General features: G+C 62.9%; 1 protein-coding gene across 6 annotated transcripts in view; it reads left to right on the forward strand.

The window, feature by feature from the left end:
• The window catches only part of CTBP2 (C-terminal binding protein 2), a 134,387-nt gene that overhangs the window by 105,606 nt on the left and 7,004 nt on the right, over nt 1-21,777 (forward strand). For 2 of the 6 annotated variants that reach the window (XM_053922503.2, XM_053922504.1), the window contains 2 exons: nt 18,404-18,558; nt 18,734-18,878. In XM_053922503.2, the coding sequence (XP_053778478.1) occupies nt 18,404-18,558; nt 18,734-18,878 (300 nt within the window). Of the gene's footprint in view, nt 1-569; nt 2,901-18,403; nt 18,559-18,733; nt 18,879-21,777 lie in introns of those variants that run through there. The other 4 variants (XM_045191648.3, XM_045191646.3, XM_045191649.3 and 1 more) reach the window with 4 other exon arrangements.

The raw sequence follows: 21,777 nt of genomic DNA on the forward strand, positions 1-21,777 counted from the left end.
CTCACGCATTCCTGGATCGAAGTCCCTGCTGGGCCGAAAGATAGTGATCCGTGGGGGTGTGGAAAATGCCCCCCATATCTAAGCCAGCTGCCGGAGCTCCGCTTCCCTTTCAAACAGAGTTAAAGGAAGATGTGCTTCAGGTGCAGCCACTTCTGCTTCTGCTTCATGGCAGCCAAATTTAGTCCCTGACCTCTGTTGCAGTCCTGGAATGATAACCTGTGTCCCTGGCTGGCACGGCTCGGGGATGAGCAGCGTCCTGCAGAGCCAAAGGCCACCAGTTCCATTCCCAGTCGGGGCACGTGCCGGGGTTGTGGGCCTCACGGGCATCAGGGTTTCTCTCCCGTCTTCCTCCCTCCCTTTCCCTCTCTCTAAGATGACGAAGTCTTTACAATGAAAACCTCGAGTTCCTTCACACAGGAGGTGCTTCTCTGCTCTGTGGTCCCTCTGGCCGCAGCAAGGGATCTGTGTTCCATGACCATGAGGCACAGGCCCCTTTGGACTTGAGCACGTGACTTACTGCAGTTGTCAGCAGGGGTTCACCTCGGCCAAGTTCTGTGCTGGCTGAGCGTCGGCTGCAGACCTGGCCCGTCTCTCGGGGCCACCTCTGCTCTGGAACTGCGTGTGGTTTTGTTTTTTCACCCTGCCTGCCTGTTCCTGTTTAATTTGGTCCTAGCTGAGTGCAGTGGATTAGCATTTCATCAGGGCGGATTAAGATCGAATGGACATTAAAGCCGCCTGCCCCTGTTCCTTCTGTCACTTTGAGGCAGTGGGAGGCAGGGCTGCGTGCAGACCCCTCGGGAGGGGCGCGGTGCCCATCCGCACAGCGCTCTGTGAGGATGGGGAGACAAGCCAGAGCTTTGGTGTGAAAGTGATTCCCACTCACAGGCCGGGAGGCTGGGGTGGAACCGAGGCTTTATCCATCTAGAGATGTCACATGGAACAAATGCTCTGGGGTTTTATTTAGCTCCTAATCCGCAGGCGGAGAGACAGGCCTTGTGCGCGTGGAGGGCGGGGCCAGCCCCCGGCATCCTCCTCTCTGCGACTGAAAAGACCTGCCCGCCACCACTGAGAGGGAGGCGGAGTTCCCGTGAGTGCTGTGTTTTGTGTACTAAGGTTTCGTGGGTTAATAATTTAGGCCGTCCTTTGCAATAGGAAACCTGCAGTCGGCTGTCCGTGCCGGCTCGCGGGGGCTCCGGTGCAGCTGGTCCATTGCTGATGTGCGTAACTGAAGATTTGTGAGGTCCGACCTCCACCTGCACCCATGCCCGTGCCCAGCAGGCATGTCGGTGTGGGCCGTTCTCAGAGCTGGGACGCCGCCGGCTGGTATGACGGCCCCTGGGCGGTGGCCGAGGCCCCGGGCCAGAGTGGCTCCCTGACAGATGGGGGCGGAGAGGGGCCCTGGTGTGAGCCTGCGCCCGACCTGTGCCGGGAGGTCTTCTACAGCTCGGTGGCTGGCAGGAAGAGCTCTGTCCCCGACTTCACCTTTTACGACAGCAGGCAGGCGGTGATGTCTGCACGAGGTGCCCTGCTGCCCCGGGATTACTACGGCGACCCAACCGGAGCCGCTCAGGTGCCCCGAGAGCTGCGCCAGCACCGGGACCCCGGAGTCGGCCGCTCGCTGGCCAGCTATGGCGTGCCAGGCAGCAGGGTGACATGGGAGCAAGTGCAAGGCCGGGCCCCTGCGCTGCAGGATGCAATTCACTCCTACCGGGACCCTGCAGGTAAAACGGTAGCCCCGGGACTGCGGACGCCCAGCAGGGCCTCGTCGCCCCCGAGGCACACCGGGGAGCTAGCCCACGGCAGGTACCGGGCGGAGGCAACCACCTACCCCACCGGCCAGGCCTACAACGTCAGTGTCGGCGAAAGGCCTGTGGATCCTGCCACCGCCAGACAGGTGGCCCCCACGTGCCTGGTTGTGGACCCCAGTAGTGCTGCTGCCTCTGAAGGTGGCCTGGGGATGGTGCCAGGCACCCTGAGTCAAGGCTTCGGGCAGGAGAGCATTCCCTCCAAGATGTCTCACGGGAGTTGTGAGGCCAGCCCATCCTGCTTCCAGGAGCCCAGTGGCACAAGGAGCGTGCTGCCCGAGTTCCTGGCCCTGCTGCGGGCGGAGGGTGTGGCAGAGGCCACACTGGTGACCCTGCTGCAGCAGGGCTTCGACTCCCCGGCTGTCCTGGCCACCATGGAGGACGCAGACATCAAATGTGTCGCGCCCAACCTGGGCCAGGCCCGCGTCCTGAGCCGCCTGGCCAGCAGCTGCAGGACTGAGCTGCAGCTGCGGAGGCAGGGCCAGGCGGGCCCCCTGCCCCGGGCTCGCTCCAGCAGCTTCAGCCACCGCAGCGAGCTCCTCGGCGACTTGTCCTCTCTGGGTGCCTCGGGCCTGCAGCCCCAGCCCATGGGTCCCCTGCAAGCAGCACCCTCCCGAGCCGGGGACCTGGCTCGCCGGCCCTCTAGTGCTCCCTCCCAGCATCTGCTGGAGTCAGCAGCTACCTACTCTACCCCTGGGGTGGGTGCCCACGCCCCCCACTTCCCCTCCAACTCCGGGTACAGCTCTCCCACCCCTTGCTCCCTGACTGTGCGGCTAGGCCCTGTGTATCCCCCGCAGGCGGGAGTGGCCTTGACGAACCCGGGCCCCGCCACCCCCCTCCACCCCCGAACGGCCTATTCCACGGCCTACACCGTGCCCATGGAGCTGCTGAAGCGGGAGCGGACCATGGCCGCCGCGCCTCTGTCCAGCCCCCACAGCGGTGCCCAGCTCCTGCGGAAGCCCGGCATCCCCGCGGACCTGTCTACTCTGCCACCAGCCAGCCAGAGCCTCCATGTGCCCCACTCGCCCTACCAGAAGGTGGCCCGGCGGACGGGGGCCCCCATCATCGTGTCCACCATGCTCACTCCAGAACCAAGTAACGCACCCGCCTCCCCCTGCCTCCTTCGGGGCTCTGAGGGAGCGGAGGGCAGGGGTTTGCACTTGGGACGGCGGGTCCTGGTGTTCTCACTGTTCTCGGGCCAGGCCTGGAGAGACAGCCCTTGCCTGCTCCCTGCCCCCCCCACACACACACCACAGGGCAGTGCAGCCCACTCCCAGCCAGGCCAGTTGACACAGGCCCATGGGGATGCACTGCCTCTGTCCAGCCCCCACAGCCGTGCCCAGCTCCTGCCGCCCCTCCTGTAGTGGAGCTCAGGTTGGTGTGTGGATTTCCCTTCACGGTGACAACACATGACTGTGTTTCCGGGGAAAACTCAGAACGGACCGAAATCACGGCCCCTCGGGGTGGCTTCGGAGAAGACGGGCACCGTCCTGCGCCACCCCCACCCCCCCGTTAAGTTGTGCGCTGTAGTGTGGGGGCGCAGGGCTGACAAAGCGAGCTGTTGAAACCCCTGCCCGTCAGACCCGAGTTGTCTGGCGTGTTGGGAGGTGGGGCTTCTGCTTCCCTGTAGGGAACACCGAGTTTCATCTTCCCGCATCGAGGAGGCAGAGTAGGGTCCTAGGCGTTTCCGGTGACCCTAGTAGGGTTGCTTTTGGCGCATGTCTCCTGGGCACTGTGCGTGAGCTTCCCTGTGGGCGTTCTCTGAACTGGCTTCGAGTTTCTGTTTAACTCTTGAGGCTTTACTGATGGTTTATGGTATACATTTGGTTTCGTTTCTTTATTCTTGCCTCCCCGACATACTTTTTAAAAATTGAATCTTTTTTAAATGAGTTGTTCTGTGAGTAACTATTACTAGAATGTGAAGATGGTGGCATGAAAACTAGGGTGAAAACACCCCTTAAACAGTGGTGAGTGGGGCCTGGGGGCCCGGCCTTGCAGCCCCAAGATGCTGCGCTGGGTTCTGCTCTCACAGTGGGGCACTGGCACCTGTGTGGCCCCCGACAGACGGAAATGGTGGGGGTTCCCCCCCAGGGCGACCTCCAGGCCCTTCGCTTGCCTCAGGAGGAAGACCGCGTGGCTGGCTGGGTTTTCCTGTTGTCTCTCACTGGAGATTCTGGGTTTTGTCTCATGTACGGGTTTTTTCCCCAGTGTGTGACAGGAGAAAAGGCAGACAGTTTTCCGAAGGCCTGTGCTCTCTCCCTCCCGGTCAGACATTCTTTCTGTGCTGCCAACTGATTTGCTTGGCGCTGACGTCCGCGGCTCCAGTGATTTCGTCTGGTAATGGCCGGCTGCAAAGCGGATCTGGAAACATGTTCCTTAATTACATGTTGCTAAGCAACAGGAGGGTTTGGTCATAATCACAGAAAGATTATGTCCTTGTTGAAGTCCTAGAAAGGTTTGCTGGAGAAAGACTCTTAAATTGCCGTATTTTCTCCGTTTTCTGTTAGGTTTGCACTGCCTTCTAACAAAAACATTCCGTGTCGTTGGGGGTGGGGCGAGGGGTGTCGTCGAAGTTTGGCGGGTGCCAGTTAGCACAGTTGTGTGGCCCAGAGGATTACCGATTGCTTCCTCCGCGTGGATGCCTGCAGTCGAAAGTCATCCAGCACGTAAATTGCCCCGTGAAAGGATCTGTGCGGTGCTGTCCATCCTTCGAGCTGTCGTCGTGACCCTCCCTGAAGGCAGTGGGGGGGGCGGGGGCAGCACTTGCTTCTCCAGGACTCGGCCCGTGTGGATGGTGTTTGGTGTGGCAGGCGTGGAAGCAGCAGCCAGGTTTGGATCTGCTGGAACTCGCCTACCGGCAGGCTCCTAGCCAGGCCCTTCGGCCCGAGAGGACAGTGCTTGCACTCAGGGCTCCACCATTGGCCTCCAGTCCAGAGCCCTGAACCTGGCGCCAGCTGCCTCCATCATTAGTGGTGTGACCAGCCTGCGTGAGCCTTCCTTGGGTCTCTGCCTGACTCACAGATTTCCTTCTCACCCGGAGGGGCAGGCAGCCTAGGAGGGGGTGGCGCTGCCTGCCCTAGGCAGAGACAGCCAGCGTTCACCGAGGGTGGGTGGTTTGTGTTCCTGGCCTGGTCACGCTCACGTGTGCTGGGGATATTCACGTGTCTGTCTCGGGCCACAAACCACCTGCTTCGTCAGGTTGGCTTTCTCGGTATCAACACCAGGCTCGCGTTTGCTAGTCCAGGGTCCCCAGGTGAGGAGGGGCCCCCGAGGGGCATGGCACCACTCTCGCTGACCCGGCTGCCGGCCACAGGCTGCAGAGCCCCCTGGCTGTGGCTGTCACCCTTCGAGGTGCCCTCCCCTGCGTCACATGGTATCAGCCTCAGCCAGGGGTCGCCAGCCTCCCTGTGACTGGTGCTGCAGACGCATCATGTAAACAGTGCTGCAGCTGTTTCCATATTTTCATCCCAAACACAGCAGGGCCCTCAGTGGTTCTCGTCCCTTCCAGCTGGTGTTCAGGGTGTGGCTGGGCTCGGGGTACAGCTCAGACCCCAACCCAGTCACCAGGGGGTGCTGGGTTGTCTGCGGCCTCTTAATGCTGGGGCTTTGGGGCGGCTAGTGGCCGTCAGTGTCCGCTGTCACCAGAGCCGGCCACCTCATGGCGTCCTTTGGTGTGCTAGAATTGGGGTGCTGCTTTCCAGCACCGAGGCTGCAGGACGCCCCCCGTAGAAACCTTGGTCCCGTCAGAATCAGAACAGAGGGTCGATCCTGTTGAGCCTGGGCGGTTCAGCCCGTGTCCTTGGCTTTCTTAGAGGACGCAGACTGGGCGAGGGGCAGGCAATCCACAGCTCCGCAGGGCGGTGGCCCTCAACCCTAGGGCTGGAGGCAGGCGGAGAAGGCAGCCACCGCACGGCCTCGAACACCCACTCCCACAGCCCAGAATGTGCGGGCCTGGCCAGCTCCCCCTTCTCGGTCACGGGGACGTTTGGGGGTGGGGTGGGGTGGGGCCCGGGGCCCGGGGCCCATGTCGCTGAACTCGCCCTGCGGAGCAGCAGGGCTTGGAGCCTTCCGCATTGCCCGAGCCTCTGCCCTGTGCTGGGCAGGTGTGCGGCACAGCGCGAAGAGCGGACTGGGTGTGGGGCACACGGGCCTCCAGGGGCCTGGCACCCTCGGGGTGGTGCCCGGCGGGAAGGCTGGGCGCAGGGCACCAACACCAGAGCGGCCGCATGACGGCAGGCGTCCTGTCAGGCTGGGGGCAGGACCCTGCCCCGGCCACCACTGGGTGTGGGGGTGGCTGCAGGGGGGCCCTGACTGTCATGGTCAAGAAGTCCCAGCCTCATGAAGCAGACACAAGAGCCACCCAGTAGGTCTCTTTCCGTGTGCTGGCCAGGGCCCGTTTCTCCTCAGAGCAGCTCAGCCTTTCCAGGTAAAGCACCTGAATCTCCTCCCATGTCCGTGAACTCTACAGGCCTGGTTTTGATTCTGCGCTCGGCCCATCCTTGGGGCTGGCCGCAAACCTCTGCTTGGGGTCCGACACGGCTCTTTGCCTGGATCACTGTTCCCGATTTCGGGATGCCCCCTTGGCTCCCCATTTAAGGCCCTGGATGTGGCCATGCCTAGCCCCCGGCCCCCGTGGGATTCACTGGATCAGTCACACTATTCCGGCCAGCACCATCTCCCCCCCTCGGTGCCTGGGAGAGTCGGGACCTCGGTCATGCCCTCTGCGCCAGACCGGACTCAGGGCCTGGTCTTGGCGTTGCCCTTTGTTCCTGCGGCTGGTTGCACTGGGCTGGCTTCCAGGCTCGTGGTTCCCTTATTGGGCCCCTGGACAGGCCGTGCACCCGGGAATGGGTTTCGGCCCAGGAGGCAGTGTGGCTCGGATGCACACGGTCTGCTGGGTGTCGTTGGGCGAGCGTGCTGAGTTCTGTGTTCCCATTTCCGTGTCTGCTGAGGAGGGTAGCAGCTGAGCAGGCCCCGTGGGCTGTGGGAGTACAGCGAGCCCAGGAAAAAGAAACAGTTGCAGTGCTGAGGCTTGGCCTTGGCCTCCGGCTGACCCCTCTGAAGCAGGGCTTTTCTATCATCTCATTAGCTCCCCGGCACCTCTCAGGCCAGGAGGCAGTGTGCTGGGCTGTGGGGGTAGTCCCCCAGCTCGGCTTGCGTCCCTCGGAGCAGCCTCTCCCCACCTTTTGGGTGGGGGCATGGTGCTTCTGTCCATGGAGGGCAGGTAGCCAGGGGAGGGGCAGAGGGCGGCCCTGCCAGGCCTTGAAAGTTTGTAATGGGCCTCTCACAAAACTAGGTGTCTGGAAATGTCTGTGAGCTCTTGTCCAGCATGGCTGCGCAGCTCCCACCCCTCACCCCTCTGCAGGGGTGTCAGTGATCCGACGAGGGGCGTGGTCTGGGGTGTCGCATGGAAACTTGGGTTTGAGCCCCAATCCTTGGGTTCGGGAAGCCTCTGCCCCTTCCTGGTGAAGTGGGCCCCTGGCCCTGCAGGGAGTGGGGGGCTGCGTGCTCAGCACGTTTTCCGCCTACCAGGTGAGGCCCAGAGAAGGTGGTTGATGGGGTCAGGCCTTGCCCTGCCCTCCCTCGAGTTGGTTTAAAGGAACTAGGAACTGACCCCTGTTCTCACTGCTCCAGGACACTGGCCGCCGCAGCCCCAGTGCCTGTCGCCAGCTCCCTTGTGTGTGTCCCGAATGGGCCGAACCTTCCCAGCACAGGTCGGCTGTGTGTATCTCCTTATCTCGGGGGTGGGGGGGGGGGTTGTTAATGGTTTTGTGTTTTACCGTAGCATCTTTCCTACCCTCTGCAGTGCCAGTCGGATTTCCAGGCAGGGTCGCAGAGCAGGGCACAAGGGCCTGAGCTGAACCCACAGGCGGGGTGAGAGGAGGACACGCCCGGGGCACAGTGCGCTCGAGTGGCCGGCGTCCACACCGGGGATCTTGGAGTTTCGTTCAGCTTCGGGGGCCTGGGTGCTTGACCAGGACTTCCCAGCTTTTGGCGTTAGAGACATGATTTGTAAATAGTGTTTCCTTTTTTTTTTTTTTTTTCCTTTTTTGTCATCTTTTTAGGTTCTTAATACATAAATCCTTTAATTTTAAGGAAGTCCAATTAACTTTTTCCCTTTGGTTGCTTGTGCTTTTTGGTGTCATAATCCAAGGTCACGGATGAGCACTGAGCCTGCTCCCCTCCTAAGCGGCGTCTGGTGTGGGTCTTTGGGCCGCCCTGGGTCGGTTTGGGCACTCGAGCGTCTCAGCACCCCTCACTCTCAGAGCCTCACGGGACGGGCGGGGGGCCACACGTCAGATGAGCCACGTTTGACAACCAGCCTTCGATAGAAGGGTGGCGGCATTTTAGAGAGAAAACCAGCATGTGTGAAAGGAAAGATTTGTAGGTGTTTGGAGCCGGCTCTCGTCCCTACACAAGGCGAGGTCCTGAATATTCCGCAGGCGGCGTCCTGGCGCCAGGAGGGTTTGATGAGAAGTGGCGCTGTAGCCCACAGCGGGCTGGTCTGTGTCAGTGATGTGGGGCCTCGTGCAGCTGGGCCCCTCGGAGGCTGCCCGGCCAGGAGCCTTCTCCGGTGGGTTTTGGTGAAGGACACACTCAGACCGCTCCCCGTGACCTGCCCCCAGAGAGGGTGGGCGGTTCTAGGGACGAGATCTCCCGAGAGCCGCTGAGAACCCATCCCGGGAAGGGTTTGCGAGTGGAGCGACCCGCTCGGAGTGGAACCAGTGCTGAGTTCGCACAAACACGTGTGAGCTCCGGGCAGCAGGGGCCTAGCGAGCACACTCCTGGACTCCTGGGGGGATCCTGGGCATTTCCCCTTTGAAGCAAAACACCTGACGCTCGCGTCCCTGGGTGTGGTGTTGGGGTGATGGGGCCCCCCGGGGGGCCGAGCCCGCCCTCTCTGGCGCACTACCTTCGGGAAGGGCGATTCCCTGGGGCGGCAGGGTGCTTTGGTCCTGCGATGAGGCCGTGAGCCCTCAGGAGCAGCCTGCATGCTCCAGGGTGGACTGAGTGGGAGGAAAAGTATGGGAAAAGGGGAAGCTGCGTGGCGAGGCCCGAACACAGCGTCCCTGCGGCCCTGAGCTCAGGGACAGGCGAGATCTCACTCTGAGCTTCCCGGCAGCCCCGGCAGACAGGGGGATGAGTTCAGTGAATTCCCGTCGTGCGGAAGAGCCTTTTCCGAGCCAGCCCTCGACCGCCTGTCCGTGGCAGCCGTGTGAGACCTAGAGTTGTGGTTTCCTTTCTTACCACCCTGTGCCCCAGCCCGTCCCTTCCCGTTCACACACTCAGCTGCCTTGTGACAGCTTTCGGCGTGCATGTCATTTTTCAGTTTCTGTTACTTCTCACCACCGCCTCACCCAGATGAAGTTGCTGGGCCGACATGTCCGATTTGGATGGGCTAGGCTTCTTCTGTAGCTGACAGTGACTTCTGGTCTGGGGTGCCTGCCTCTCCCCTCAGGCCTGCCCTCCAGGAGGGATCCCCAAGTTCAAGGGAAGTGGTCATTCTTCCCCCTTGAAGGGGCTCTGCCTGGGAAAGGTGAGTGCTGGCCCCAGCAGCCGGGTCCCCATCGGGTCCCCTCCACCCATGGTGCTTAGAGCTGATCTCCCCACCCAGCCAACCTCCCCGCTGAGAGCTGTTCTGTTAGATGCTTTTTATTTGGAGGAATAAATACAACTTTGTGGTGGGTTCTGCTGTTCTCTTGTGAACTGGGCTCAGAGCCTGCAACGCTTTAGAAGTCATCGGACTTGAATAAAAAGTCACAGAGGAAAAGAACAGGGCGGGGATGTCCGACCAGCTGTGGTGCTTGGGAAAATCAGCTCCCTGGCCACTCGGGGCCCAAAGGCGGCACACTTGGCTGCTGGCCCACTGAAGGAGCCCTTTAAAGGGTCTCAGGAATAGCTTTCCTTTCCTTTCCCTTTGGTTTTAGGGCCACGTGAAAAATCGAGTTTGCTGAAAGCCTTGGGCCTCTTTGTCCCTGTCCCTGTCCCCACCGTGGGGGCTGTCGTAGCTGGGAGCAGGGCACTGTGTTCCTGGGCACTTGGCCCGGAGTGCACAGTTAGAGAAATGAGCCTGCATCCGTCAGGGAACCTTCGGAGGAGGGCTTACTGCCCCTTCCTTGGGGCACCCATGGCCTTGGTCCACCCGCTTCCAGGGGAGGAGCCGGCCACTGAGACAGCACCCAGGGGGGCTCTGGGTGGGGGGCTGGGCCTCAGCAGGACTGCGGAGAGGAGCCTGCAGGGCAGGGCGTCCACAGCTGCTCTGGGTTCGTGGACAGCCAGGTTCCGCCCTGCTGGCTGCGGCTACTTCCTGTGCTTTGGAAGGAAGGGGGGGCATGTTTGGGGCCCTTCCCTGGCCCTGCTGCACCCACTCGGTTCACCCCTCCGACCCCATAGACCACGCCAAAGGCCCCCGCTGGGGGCCTCTCAACGCTCCTGTGGGAGTGGGTCGGGCAGGCACGTCCGTGGTGTTGGGGGGCTGACTGTGGGTTTGGGGGTCCCGTGAAGTCCTGTCAGCGGGCGTGTGGCGCCTGCCTCCACCAGACCCCTCAGGCGTCCATTCTGTCTCTTCATTTAATTTCATTTTCCCAAACGTCCCTGCTGTTGTTGCCTCGGGCACATGCTCACAACTTGAGAGGCACTCAAAGCCCAGCAGCCTCCACTGGGGGTCTCCACACCGTGGACTGGGCTCCTCTGAGACCCCCGTCCACGCAAAGCCTCCAGGTGCCCCCTGTGAGTGCCGGCCCCTCGGGGAAAGCTCCAGTCGGGGGGACAGACTCTGTCTTCCACTTGTGGCCCTCGGAGTTGCTGCCAGGCTTGTGGCAAAGCGCAGCCCCAAGGGAAAGCTGTGGGCTCGTCAGTGCTGGGTGGACGCACACTTAGGAGGACGTGTCTGCCTGGCCAGCCTGTCCAAGGGCCCAGCAGTGAGCGAGGTGACAAGTGAATCTCGGCAGGAACAGGACGTGTGGCAAGCAGGTCATCCCAGTTCCTGCTGAAGGGTGTGGAGCCCCAGCTGCACCCCCTCTAACTGAAAGCTGGAGGGAGGAAGCCTTTGGGTACGTGGACCCTGGCTAGTACCCCCACACCCGAGTGTGCCCCAGGGAAAGGCCTGTCGCCGGGGCTCTGGGCAGCGAGCAGTCGCCGCTCCCCGCCCCCACAAGGGCTTGGTGGCCTCTCCAATGCCTGTCAAGAAGGGATGGGACCATGTTGTGGGCCATTGTCCCCATCCTTTGCCCTCTGGCCCATCCGTGGTGGTGCCGGGGTGTGAGAGGCCCTGTGGCCCTGAGCTCACCCCTCCCCAACGCCTTGGGGGCATTTCCCGCTCAGCTGGAGCGGACACCTCCAGGGCGCCTGTAGTGAGGACAGCCCTGGAAGGCACTGCGGTGGCGTCCCCTGTAAAACCATCTTAGGTCACAGTCAGGAGGCAAGCTATTTCCTGGGCCAGGCCCCCCATCAGCCAGGTCCATGGGCGCATGTGTCCCTGAGAGTGGCTGGGGCAGTGGGGACTGTGCACCTCCCAGGCCACTCGCCACCCTGTGGGGTCCTCTGACTTGCCTGGGTGTGGCCTCTAAGGTTCTGGGGTCTTCCCTGGAGCTCAAGGTCACAGCGATGACAGTCACACCACCTGGACGTGCGGCCCCGAAGGGAAGGGGCCTGCCCTCCTGGGAGAAAGCATGGCGGTGGTTCTCACTTCATGTAACCAGCCCTAGGCAGCTGTACCACCGTCGGGGGCGGGGGGTGGGGGGCACTTGCAGACCTGCCAAAGCTCCCGGAGGTGCGGGCGCTGGGACCTGTCTCGGGCATCTGTGCCCGGTTGTGCCGCGAGGAGCCCTGCGGTTGGGCCCACAGCCCCCTGCCGTCCACGCCGTGACCACAGGCACAGCTTGCCTCTCGGTCTTAAGGTGACACAGCGGGCCTCGCTGTTGTGGCCCAGGGTCGCACGGGAAGGACCTGCGAGGGGGGCCTGACAGAGCCACCCTTCTGAGGGGCAGGAGCCAGCGGACTGGCGCGGCTCTGTGGCCGTAGTGTGTGCAGGGTGCACTGAGGTGTTGGAAACCGTCTGAGACCAGCAGGCCCGTCTGGGGCGGTCCCGTGCATCCAGGCACCTGGCATGCAGTCTGGTCTGCACCTAACCGTGGGTGGGTACAATGCATCCCCGGGTGCAGGCAGCTGTTTAAGTGAGGTGAGGCTGAGCAGCGGGTGTCCCTCTGGTCTCTCCAGTGGGCTGCAGAGCACCCAGTCAGGACTTTGGAATCTGGGCCCCAGTGTTCAGAACCTCGGGGTGCCCGGCACCCATGGGCCCTGGTGCTCACGCTGACCTCGCAGCCTCCTGGTGTGGAGCTGCAGGCCCGTGTCCGGGGAAGGCAGCGCGGGCCTTCACCTTGCAGGCAGGGTTCTCTCAGCCAGCAGCCTGGGAGCCACTTGTAGGCCTTGGTAAGTACCTCGTTAGCTGTAATCACGCTGAGAGGAGCCGCCCTGGAGGGACAGGGGAGGGTAGCCTCTGAGCCCCTGGGGTGCCTAAGGAAAGCACACTTCGCAGGATCTCATTTGAGCCCTTTGGTAAAAGGGGCAGCTGAGGTGGTCCCCAGCCTCATGCATATGATACCAGTCACCTGTCCTGGGGACTGTCCCCCACGTTGGGAGTTGTATAGCCGCACCTGGACAGGAAGCCAGTGGGACCCCACAGCTGGGGATCAGCCATTGCCCAAGCTCAGACCTGCAGCCCTCCCTCCCAGGCCCTGTTCCTCCATCCCGTCCCCACTGCACCCCAGGACCACCCACGGAGGCCAGGCTCCTAGGGACAGGGTGCCTCACCAAAAACAGCAGCAGAGCCCCGTGTCCTTGGCTGCTTTGCTGCAGGGCGTGTGCGGTGCTCCCTGCTGTCCTGCGGGTCAGTCTGGCCGCTCCCCTCTCACGCTGGCTCTCAGTGGGTGGCGGGCAGCCTGCCCCTGGTGGTGGAGAGCCCCTGCTTCCGGGCCTCCAAGTGCTTCTTCGGGGCAGAGGGACTCACCAGGGACACAGGCTCCCTTGGGACTGGTGAGGGCAATGACGGAGGCCAGACACTCCAAGCCAGGAGCCACCCTGGCAAGGGCTTACCCGGCAGGCCGGCGGGGGTTCCTGGACATCCGGACAGCAGGGGCCGGTGCGTAAGTGTCTGAAGGAATTTCAGACAAGTGACACGTGGTCCTCGGCTTTGTTTCTAAGCTCTGCTGCAAAGGGGGCAGAATCTGCCCCCTTTGTCTGTTCAGGAGCCCAGCTGCCCTGAGTTGCTCTGGGGACCGGTCAGGGTCAGCAGGTGCTTGTCCCGGTGACGGCACAGGCGTTCTGCGTGCCGCTGCGCTGGGTCAATAGTCTGGGCCTCTGCTTGCTGCACGGCCTGCTCTCTGTCCCCCTGCTACCTGAGCTGCCAGGCGGGTGGCCTGAGAGTATCTCACTGGGTGGCCAGGACTCATTAAGACCCATGTTTTATTTAAGAAGCTAATCTACTTATCAAGGCCTTCCCATGGCCGTCCATCCACCGGCCTCAGCTGACTTTGCAGAGGATGTGAAAATCAGGGCTGAGCAGGGGCTGCGACCAGACTCGCCGAGGGACTCCCCTGGCCTTCTGGGAAGTCCCCTCCGTGTGGCTCACCCCGATGGTCAGCCCCTGGGTGCTCAGAGGGCGCAGTGAGGCCAGATCCCCTGTGGCTTCGTGAGCAGGCGCAGTGCGGCGGCTGCTACTGGGTCCACAGCTCGGTGGAAGAGCCTGACCCGGGAGACTGGTGGCTGCCATGTGCATCTGACGGGCCAGGACTGTTTTTGTGGCGTCGAGAACAGCATTCACGAAGCAAGGGAGGTGACTGTCTGACCTGACAGGAGCCTCCTCAGCCTCCGGCCCCAGGCAGGTTCTGCAGCCCTGCTTCAAGGCAGGGGTACCCTGTGCACCCCTCAACCCAGCCGTGCTCGCTAGTTTAACTCTGAGTCTTGGACAGGGGCTCGTTTCTGTTCCAGCCTCTGGGTCGTGAGTTTCGAGATTGGAAAAGCAAGCCTATAAGGCATGCCCCCGTGAGACCCTCGGGCTGAGTCTGGGTCGAGACTTCAGAGCCCAGTCCCTGGAGAGGGGCGGGTCTGGACTGCGCTGCAGGAAGGGGCCTTGGAATTAGGGGGCAGCTGCACTTAAAGGGGAGCAGTTCTTGGGGTCTTGGAGACGTGACGTGGTCAGACTCGTGGGAGGGCCAGGCTATGGGTGTGGGTCTGTGTCCGTCCCGCCAACTCTGGACCCCGGGGCTCTGAGGACGGCCATGTGCCACCTCCTCCTACCCCAGGCCCCTGTGGAGCGTACTCGGGGCGCTGCTTTCTGTCCTGTATCTTCCCCGGCCGGCCCACCCCAGTGAGGCTGACTCGGGCTCGGCTGCCTTGGCGGGAGCTCTGCCCTCAGTGTTCCCAGCCTCTCTGACCGTGGCCTGTGGAGTCCTATAGGGGCAGCCCCAGCATACCTGGCCAGCCCTCTGGGTGAACAGGGAGGTGACCCTGCACGGGTGGAGCAGTCATGCGTGTGCCTGTCACCCTGCAGTCCTGGGCAGCCCGGCCTGGGTGTCTCAAGACAGCTGCGGTGTCCCGGTGCTTTGGTAGAATCCGCTTTTTTTTTTTTTTAAGGCCTCTCACCCATGCATGATTATTGTAGCCACATTGCTTTGGGGTGAAAGTGCTCCATTTCTGAAATGCTGAAAGCATCAAGATCTATCCTGGGGCAGTTCAGGTCCCAAGTCCCCAGCAACAGAAACCGAGCGAGACCACTAGGCTGGAGTGCAGCCCTCCAGTGAGAGGTGCTGGTGTCCAGGGAGGCCGGGAAGTGGGCCTCACACACACCGCGGGGCGGCTTTGGGTGGCCGAATCTACCTTTCCCCTCAGTCCGCTGCTCAGGGGAGCAGCAGCTCCCGGGGGAAAGCTGGTGGTGCTACCTGGGGATGGCAGCATGGCAGCATCGAGGCTAGAAGGCCTGCAAAGTCCGGGTGCCTCCCTGGGGCCTTCCCTTTCCCCTTGGGGTCTGGGAGCCCTTTGGACCTGCTGTGCCCCAGACCACGGCCACATAGCGACACTCCAGCCACGGGACCTGGCTGCTGTCTTTGTTTCCCACTGAGTCTCTAAAATCTCACAGTAGTGCGTGAGCGGCAACAGCCCCCAGCAGGGCCAGGCCCATGGAGGGACACGGAGCTGGCCTGGAGCAGGCGCTGCGTCCCATCCTGTGGGCCGAGCCTGGCCCTGCTTAGGCAGATGAGAGCCTGAAACCAGCCTGTGATGGCTTCAGGGTTGTCCCGAGCTTTCTGCCCTGCACGGTTACTGCTGGACAAGTCCAAGTGCAGCTGGAGTTCTGTAAAGGATGGGGTGGGGCAAGTTCACCGCTGGGGATCCTGTCGGAAGGGATAGTCACTTCCAGTGGGCCACCAGGGCCCAGCGACCCCCATCGGCAGGTGTCCTGGCACCGTGAGGCGGCTGCCGTCATTCACTCCTCTGGTGTTTCTTGCTGCAGTGTGCGGTCTCCCTGGCTGAAAGGGGAAGAAGAGTGACACTGTGGGATTCTTGTCAGTCTTGGGGTTCATGGAGTTTGTCTTGGGGGTGAGCAATGTCTAGTAATTGGTCGTCTGGCTTTTGATTACCACCCTCCGTTTTTAGTGACTTCTCATTCAGCACTGCGCCTTGGCACACACCCGGGCCTGGGGCCCCGCCCCTGAGCTGTCTCCACTGGCCTCCTGGCTGTGTGGACCCTAACCCAGTGTCGGTCACACCTTAGTACCCTGAAACTTTGGCCCGTCGGAAGCACCGAAGCTGTCAGTCGGCATGAGACGAGACGGAGAGCCCATCTGCAGCTTCATCTCCCTGGCATCTCTTGGGGACCCCTGGGCCCTTCTGCCTCTGACTCCAGCAGGACCGCAGAGGCGGTGGGTTCTAGGCGGGCTGGCTAGGCTGTGACTGGATGTACTGTGTGCGGGTGGGCGTCCCTCCGGAGACTGGGGCGCATGTGGAGCTTGGTCCCTTCTTAATAGAAGCAAACTGTGGTGGCGGCCCAGCTAAGCTCTCTCTTATCCTCCATGCTGGGGATCTCATGTGGCCCCCTAAAAGCTCAGTCCTCAGCAGCCCCACCCTGGGCCCCTGTACCTGCCTCACACAGGAATGCGACCCCTGCTCAGCCCCACCACCCGCCCAGCTGTTGGTGCTCAGCAGCCCTCCCCCGTGCGAGCCCCTCTGAAGGGCACCTTCCGCATCTCTGCTTCCTGCCCAGCGTCCAGTATCTAACACTGGGGCTTCGGGTGGGCGGGCCACCCCCCAATCTTGTGGACCAGCCCCCACTGTTCTTCTTGCCTGGCCTGGTCTTTGGGGAGAGAGGCGATTGCTAGGCAACCTGGAGTTTTGTTTCCCAGGTAACAGGATGCGCACTGATGCTGTGGGTGGGCATCTTCTGGTGCAGCCCCTCAGCCTCTGCGGGTGGCCTTGGGTGGCTCCCATTGTTTAGCTGTGTGGTTGCTTTTCAAGTCACAACTTGGGTTTCTTATTGTGACCATGAACTCTGCGAGCATTGTCCAATTAACCTCCTGCCAGTGCCCCAGGGAGTCAAGTCGGGGTGCTCCTCACCCTGTGGAAGGAGTATCCGGGCTTTTCGGTGTGTGGAGGAGGAAGAGTGTGGTGGGTGGGAAAGGCTGGCTCACCGTTTCCTTGGCGGAAGTAGGGACTTTATTCTGTGGGTCCGGGGAGGGGCAGGGCGTGGCGGGCACCCGGTTCCAAGGCACGGTGTAACTGCTCCTCACTTCCCTCGGGTCAGGGGGAGGGGCCTAAGAGTCCTGTCTGAAGACCTCGCCCTGGTCTTGGTGCACAGCCCCTACCCCACCCCGGGCCTCGCATGGGACAGACTGGCCGTAGGGGGTGAGGGCTTGTAAAAACAGGCTTGAGGTGAAGGCGCCCATTCCCCAGTACAGGGGATATTGGGGCTCAGCTGCCCTGGACCTCTGCTTTGGGCATCCGGGTCCTGGGGAGCAGGGAGGGACCAAGGTGGTCTCTGCCCCCCAGCCACCCCGCCCTCCTTCTTCTGAGGCCAGAACAACAGCCTTTTCTCTAATCCATGTCCACAGAGACGGTTGTCTGGGGGCCTTGCAGCTGTGGCCACGGTTGGGGTGGGGGGCACCTCAGGGCCACGGCTCCAGATGGGGTCCTCTCATGTCTTTCTCCAGCATGTGGGGACGAACCCAGCTGCTCAGTCAGGACCAGACCCTCACGCCTCTGGGGGCCGCCAGGAGCCGAACCTGCCCAGGGGTAGGGAGGGTGAGAGGCAGTGGCCACGCAGATGAGTGTGGCTCCTTACACATCTGCCAGGGGCGCCCACCGCCATGTGGTCACGCAAGGGCCAGCTGGCCACCGTGGACGAGGACGTGGACGGGAGGAAGGAGACGAGGCAGGCTGAGCCCGGCTGACACAGTCGGAGTTTGCCCCGACCCCTGGCAGCATGAGGGCGTGGAAGGCCACCTGTTCTCAGTGGTCCTCTGTGGCACTAGACGTTTCCGATCAGATGAGAGAAACGGAGTTGCCCTGTCCTGGCCATCTCAGAGCCACTGCCCCTCCTGAAGCCCAGGCCTGGTTCCCACATGGCCGGGGGATGCGTCGCGATGCAACGTGGGGCTGGAGGTCAGGAGGGGCCCGCAGAGCCCAAGGCCTGCCGGTGTGTGACTCTGAATGGGGCAGTGTGGACGGGAAAATGCTGCTTCTCACTGAGGAGAGTGGCCAGGGCCCACGCTGCCTGCTGGGCCGTGCACCCCGGGGTGTACCCAGAGGGCAGAGGGCAGATGCCCTGGCCACCACCCTGGTCTGCACAGAGACCCTGGAGAATCTGCACTTGGGCGGGTGTGGGCAGGACCGGCCCTCCCCACGTTAGGTGGCTGTTCGGACTGGCCCCCCCGTACCTGGGAGCACTGCTGTCTCTGGCCTCTGGAGAGGTTCCGTGCATTCTCCCCCTTCCCCACGTCCCCTGCGAGCCCTCAGACGCGCCTGCTCCACCACCCTGCGGGGCGGAGCCCCGGGACAGAAATGGGCCCCGTGCCACTTCCGCCAGGGCAGTCTGGGCACCTGAAGTGGCCCTCCCGTCCCATTTCATCCCATTTCCTGTTTGGAGGGCAGTGGTGCAGGTGAGGCGGGGGCCCGGCCCACTCATGTCCCCGAAGGTCTTGGGCCTTGGTTGTGGCCCAGGGGCGGGTAGGCAGCCACTGAGTGGTCCCTTGCAGCAGCCACAGCTATGGCCTTGAACAGGCTCCATGGCCCAAGTTCCACATGGGCTGTTTGCCACTGTGCTGTCACTTGTCCAGGCCCAGGCCCCCAGCTGGACCACTGTCTCCTTGGCGTGTCCCACACTTTTCCCAGCAGCTCCAACGTGAGCTGTGGTCTGTGTGCCCGGGGCAGCAAGGCGGGAGGGTGCACCCCTCGAGCTTCGCGGGCTCACTGTTGGCCCCAGGAATAGGCAGGCAGCAGCTGGTATCCTGCAGACCCACAGTGTGTGGGCGTTTGGGGCGGGGCTTCCTCATGGGCCGGTGTGTGGCTCCGGGCAGTTGCCTGCCCGCTGACCCCTCCTGCTCCCACAGGTATCCGCCCCCAGATCATGAACGGCCCCCTGCACCCCCGGCCCCTGGTGGCGCTGCTGGACGGCAGAGACTGCACCGTGGAGATGCCCATCCTGAAGGACCTGGCCACCGTGGCCTTCTGTGACGCGCAGTCCACGCAGGAGATCCACGAGAAGGTAGGGTCCCTGTTCCTGCCCTCCACATGCCCTGGCTAGTCCCTGCCTCACCTTCCTCCAAACGTCACCCCCTCTGTCCCGCTTCTCCACCCCACCCCACAACCATATCCCCAGTAGGCACTCGCCGGCGGGCGTGGGCTGGGCCCCCAGCCTGTGCTCTGCTCGCCCGTGGCAGGTGCTGAATGAAGCCGTGGGCGCCATGATGTACCACACCATCACCCTCACCAGGGAGGACCTGGAGAAGTTCAAGGCCCTGAGAGTGATCGTGCGGATAGGCAGCGGCTACGACAACGTCGACATCAAGGCTGCTGGCGAGCTGGGTGCGTACGCGGCTGGCGGGGCTGTGTGCGGGCGGACCGCAGAGCCGCCGCCCTGGCTGCGGGACGGTGGCTGTTGGGAGGGGGCGCACTGCCCAGGGGCCTGCGCCTCCGGGCTGGGTGGAGCAACCCTTCCCTGCAGAGGGGACCCTTGGAGTGCCCACAGGGTGGCATCTGGCCCGCACCCACCCCTGGGAACACCCATGCTGGGTGCACAACTCCGGGCCCCTGGGCTGGGAGGCCCTGCCTCTGGCTCCCCTCTGGTCCTGGGTGGTGCTGCCTTCCCAAGGAACCTGCCCAGGTCATCAGGTAGGCCACCCCCAGCAGCACCCCCAGCTGCTGTCCATGCCCAGGGTCACTGGCAGTGGGGGTCCTGGGCTGTCCTCTCTGTGGGAGGGGCGAAAGGCCCTAGACAGTCCCCTCTGGCCACTGTGACCCCCTGGTGTGGCGGTACCGCAGCCCCCGCCTGGGCGTGCGAGACCGAGCACTGCCTGGTGGGCCTGCGGTGCCCTGAAGGCCTGCGGCTGCTGAGGGCGCCTCAGAAGGGCGAGGAGCCCAGGCCTTTACAGCCCCCAGTCAGGCCGTGCTGAGGCCCCAGGGGGCCCCGTGCTCCGTGGGCAGGCTGGACATGTGTGATGCTTGCACAGCCGACTTAGCGTCATACCTGAGCGTGACCCCTGAGAGCACCCGCCTGCCACCTTTTTGGCCAAGAGGATGCAGCAGGCCCCAGCGTCCTCTCCTGAAGTCAGCCTGGGGTTTTGAATGGGTTCAAGGTTTCTTTAGGCGGCTAGTGTCCTATCGCGCGCGCCACCCCGCCCCCCACACACACACATACACACTGACTGGAATGAGTCTGCAGGGCCGGGCTCCGGCCAACGAGGCCTCTCTGGGTGGTGCTGAGTCTGGCCTGATTTCTCCTCGGTGCCGCCGGCGCGCTGAGCTCTGAGCAGGTGCCCGGGAACCCAGAGGAGGAAGCGGGAGGCTCATCCCCCACGGGGGTCCCCCCCACCCAGCTGGGGTCATCGACCACAGACTCCTTATGAGGGCGGGGGAGGGGGGCTCCCACCCCTGCCCAGGCATCTGCTTCCAGCCTCGGTGGTGCTCTAAGTCCCTCGTTGCAACAGGGAAGCTTGGGAGGGTGGGAGACTTTGTGTCTGATACAGACCAAAATGCCCCGTTTTTCTCTGGCACCAACAAGAGTGCTGTGTGTTTGAAGATAAATGTCCTTTGTGCCCTTCGCAAAGCTGCAATCCTGAATCCAGAAGCAACAGGTGGCGGCTGGACAGGCTGGGGAAGGCGTCCACGGGCGTGGTCCCCCGCACACTCCCACCGTTCCTGGAGGGGGGGCGGCCACACTTTCCATGGGGGTTGGGAGGTGCTCGTCCCCGGTGAGGAGCCCCAGAGTCCGGAAGGCACAGAAAAATGCAGCAGGGGTGTCGGCAGCAGCGCTTTCATTGATCCCAGTCCCACCCGGGAAGGGAGCTGCTCAGAGGCACCTGCGGGCCGCTTGAAGGACAGCTTTCAGAAGTGGGAGCTGGGGAAGGAAACCTGCCCTTGTCCAGCCGTCCTCTGTCCCCAGGCCACCTCTCAGAGTGCTGGGGCAGCGCCCTTCTAGAGGGCAGACAGCGCGGCTGCGGCTGCGGGCCCTGTGAGGGCCCAGGCCGAGCCTCGCCCGCACCCAGTGTGGTGGGAGGGCGCGGCGGGTCTTCCCGTCTGTAGTGGAGAGGTGGGGGAGGAGGCTGAGGGCCTGGAGGAGCCAGGGCCGAGGGTGCCAGCCGGCACACACGCTCATTCCCTGAGCCTTCCTAGCAAGATGCTTTGTTGGGGTCCAGTCTGTTCCCTTCTGTCCCGTGCAGAAGGGGTCACAACAAAGGGCAAAGGCACTGCCAGAAGCAGCGGCTGAGCTGCTTTAGGGCTCAGGCCTCAGGGCCAAGGGCACCACTGTCCTGTGGCATTTGGGGAACCACCCTGGAGGTAGACCACGACTACTAACCTTGAGAAGGGTCTAGAAAGCTCGACCTGCAGAGGGTGCCCCAGGCTGCGAGGTTTCTGGAGGAAGGTGTGGTCCATCAGGGCAGGCGGTCCTGGTGATGCCAGCCATCCTGCCCCCTATCTTTGGCCTCCGCTCTCCATGTGAGCACTGGGCCTGGGCTCTCTCGTCCGTTGTTGTCTGCTCTCGGCTCCGGGCCCAAGCATGCAGCTCAGACCCGCCTGCTAGGCTCCAGCCAGGCAGCTGAGCCCCTTGGAAGAATGGAAGTCACCCTGGCCACCTAAAGGTTGTTCCAGGCTCCTGTTCCCTGCTTCTGTCTGGACAACGGCACTGCATCCCACGGCTTCTAGTCCGGCCCAGCCTGTGGTCAGTCATTACTAACAGAGGTGGCCACAGTGCGGGTGGTCTGCGAGGCTTCGGCCTCATAGCCCAAGGGGTCTGTCGGCCTAGGTGTCATTCAGCGCGTGTCCCCTACCCAGTCTCAGTGGCCCAGTCTCGGTGGCCAGGTGGGATGGCGTGCTCGTGGGCACTGGGACTCTCTGAGCTGCCTGTCTTCCTGAGGGGTCAGTCACGGAGACCCTGGACCTCGGGCAACCCTCCTGGGGTGGCAGTGCCAGGCTAGGAAGGGTGGCCCTGCTTCCTGCCCCTGGGGCTCCCTGCCCACCCCCACCGCGAGCAGATGGAGGACTGCAGGGCTGTCTTACTGGGGCCTGGCCCCACGTCCCTTGGCGCCCCCCCCGTGGCCCTGGGTCTGGCAATGAAAGGGAGCCTTTCAGCTAGGTCTCATGCTTTCCGGACACCGCGTACCCCAGAAAGCTGCCCGGCTGGCCAGGCCCCCATCCCTGGTGAGGACCCTGTGCCCTCAGCAGGTGTGGGAGGACTGTCCACAGCCTGCACTCCTGTGTGGCAGGT

The sequence above is a fragment of the Desmodus rotundus genome, chromosome 4, assembly GCF_022682495.2.
Source record: "Desmodus rotundus isolate HL8 chromosome 4, HLdesRot8A.1, whole genome shotgun sequence".
Taxonomy (NCBI): Eukaryota; Metazoa; Chordata; class Mammalia; order Chiroptera; family Phyllostomidae; genus Desmodus; species Desmodus rotundus.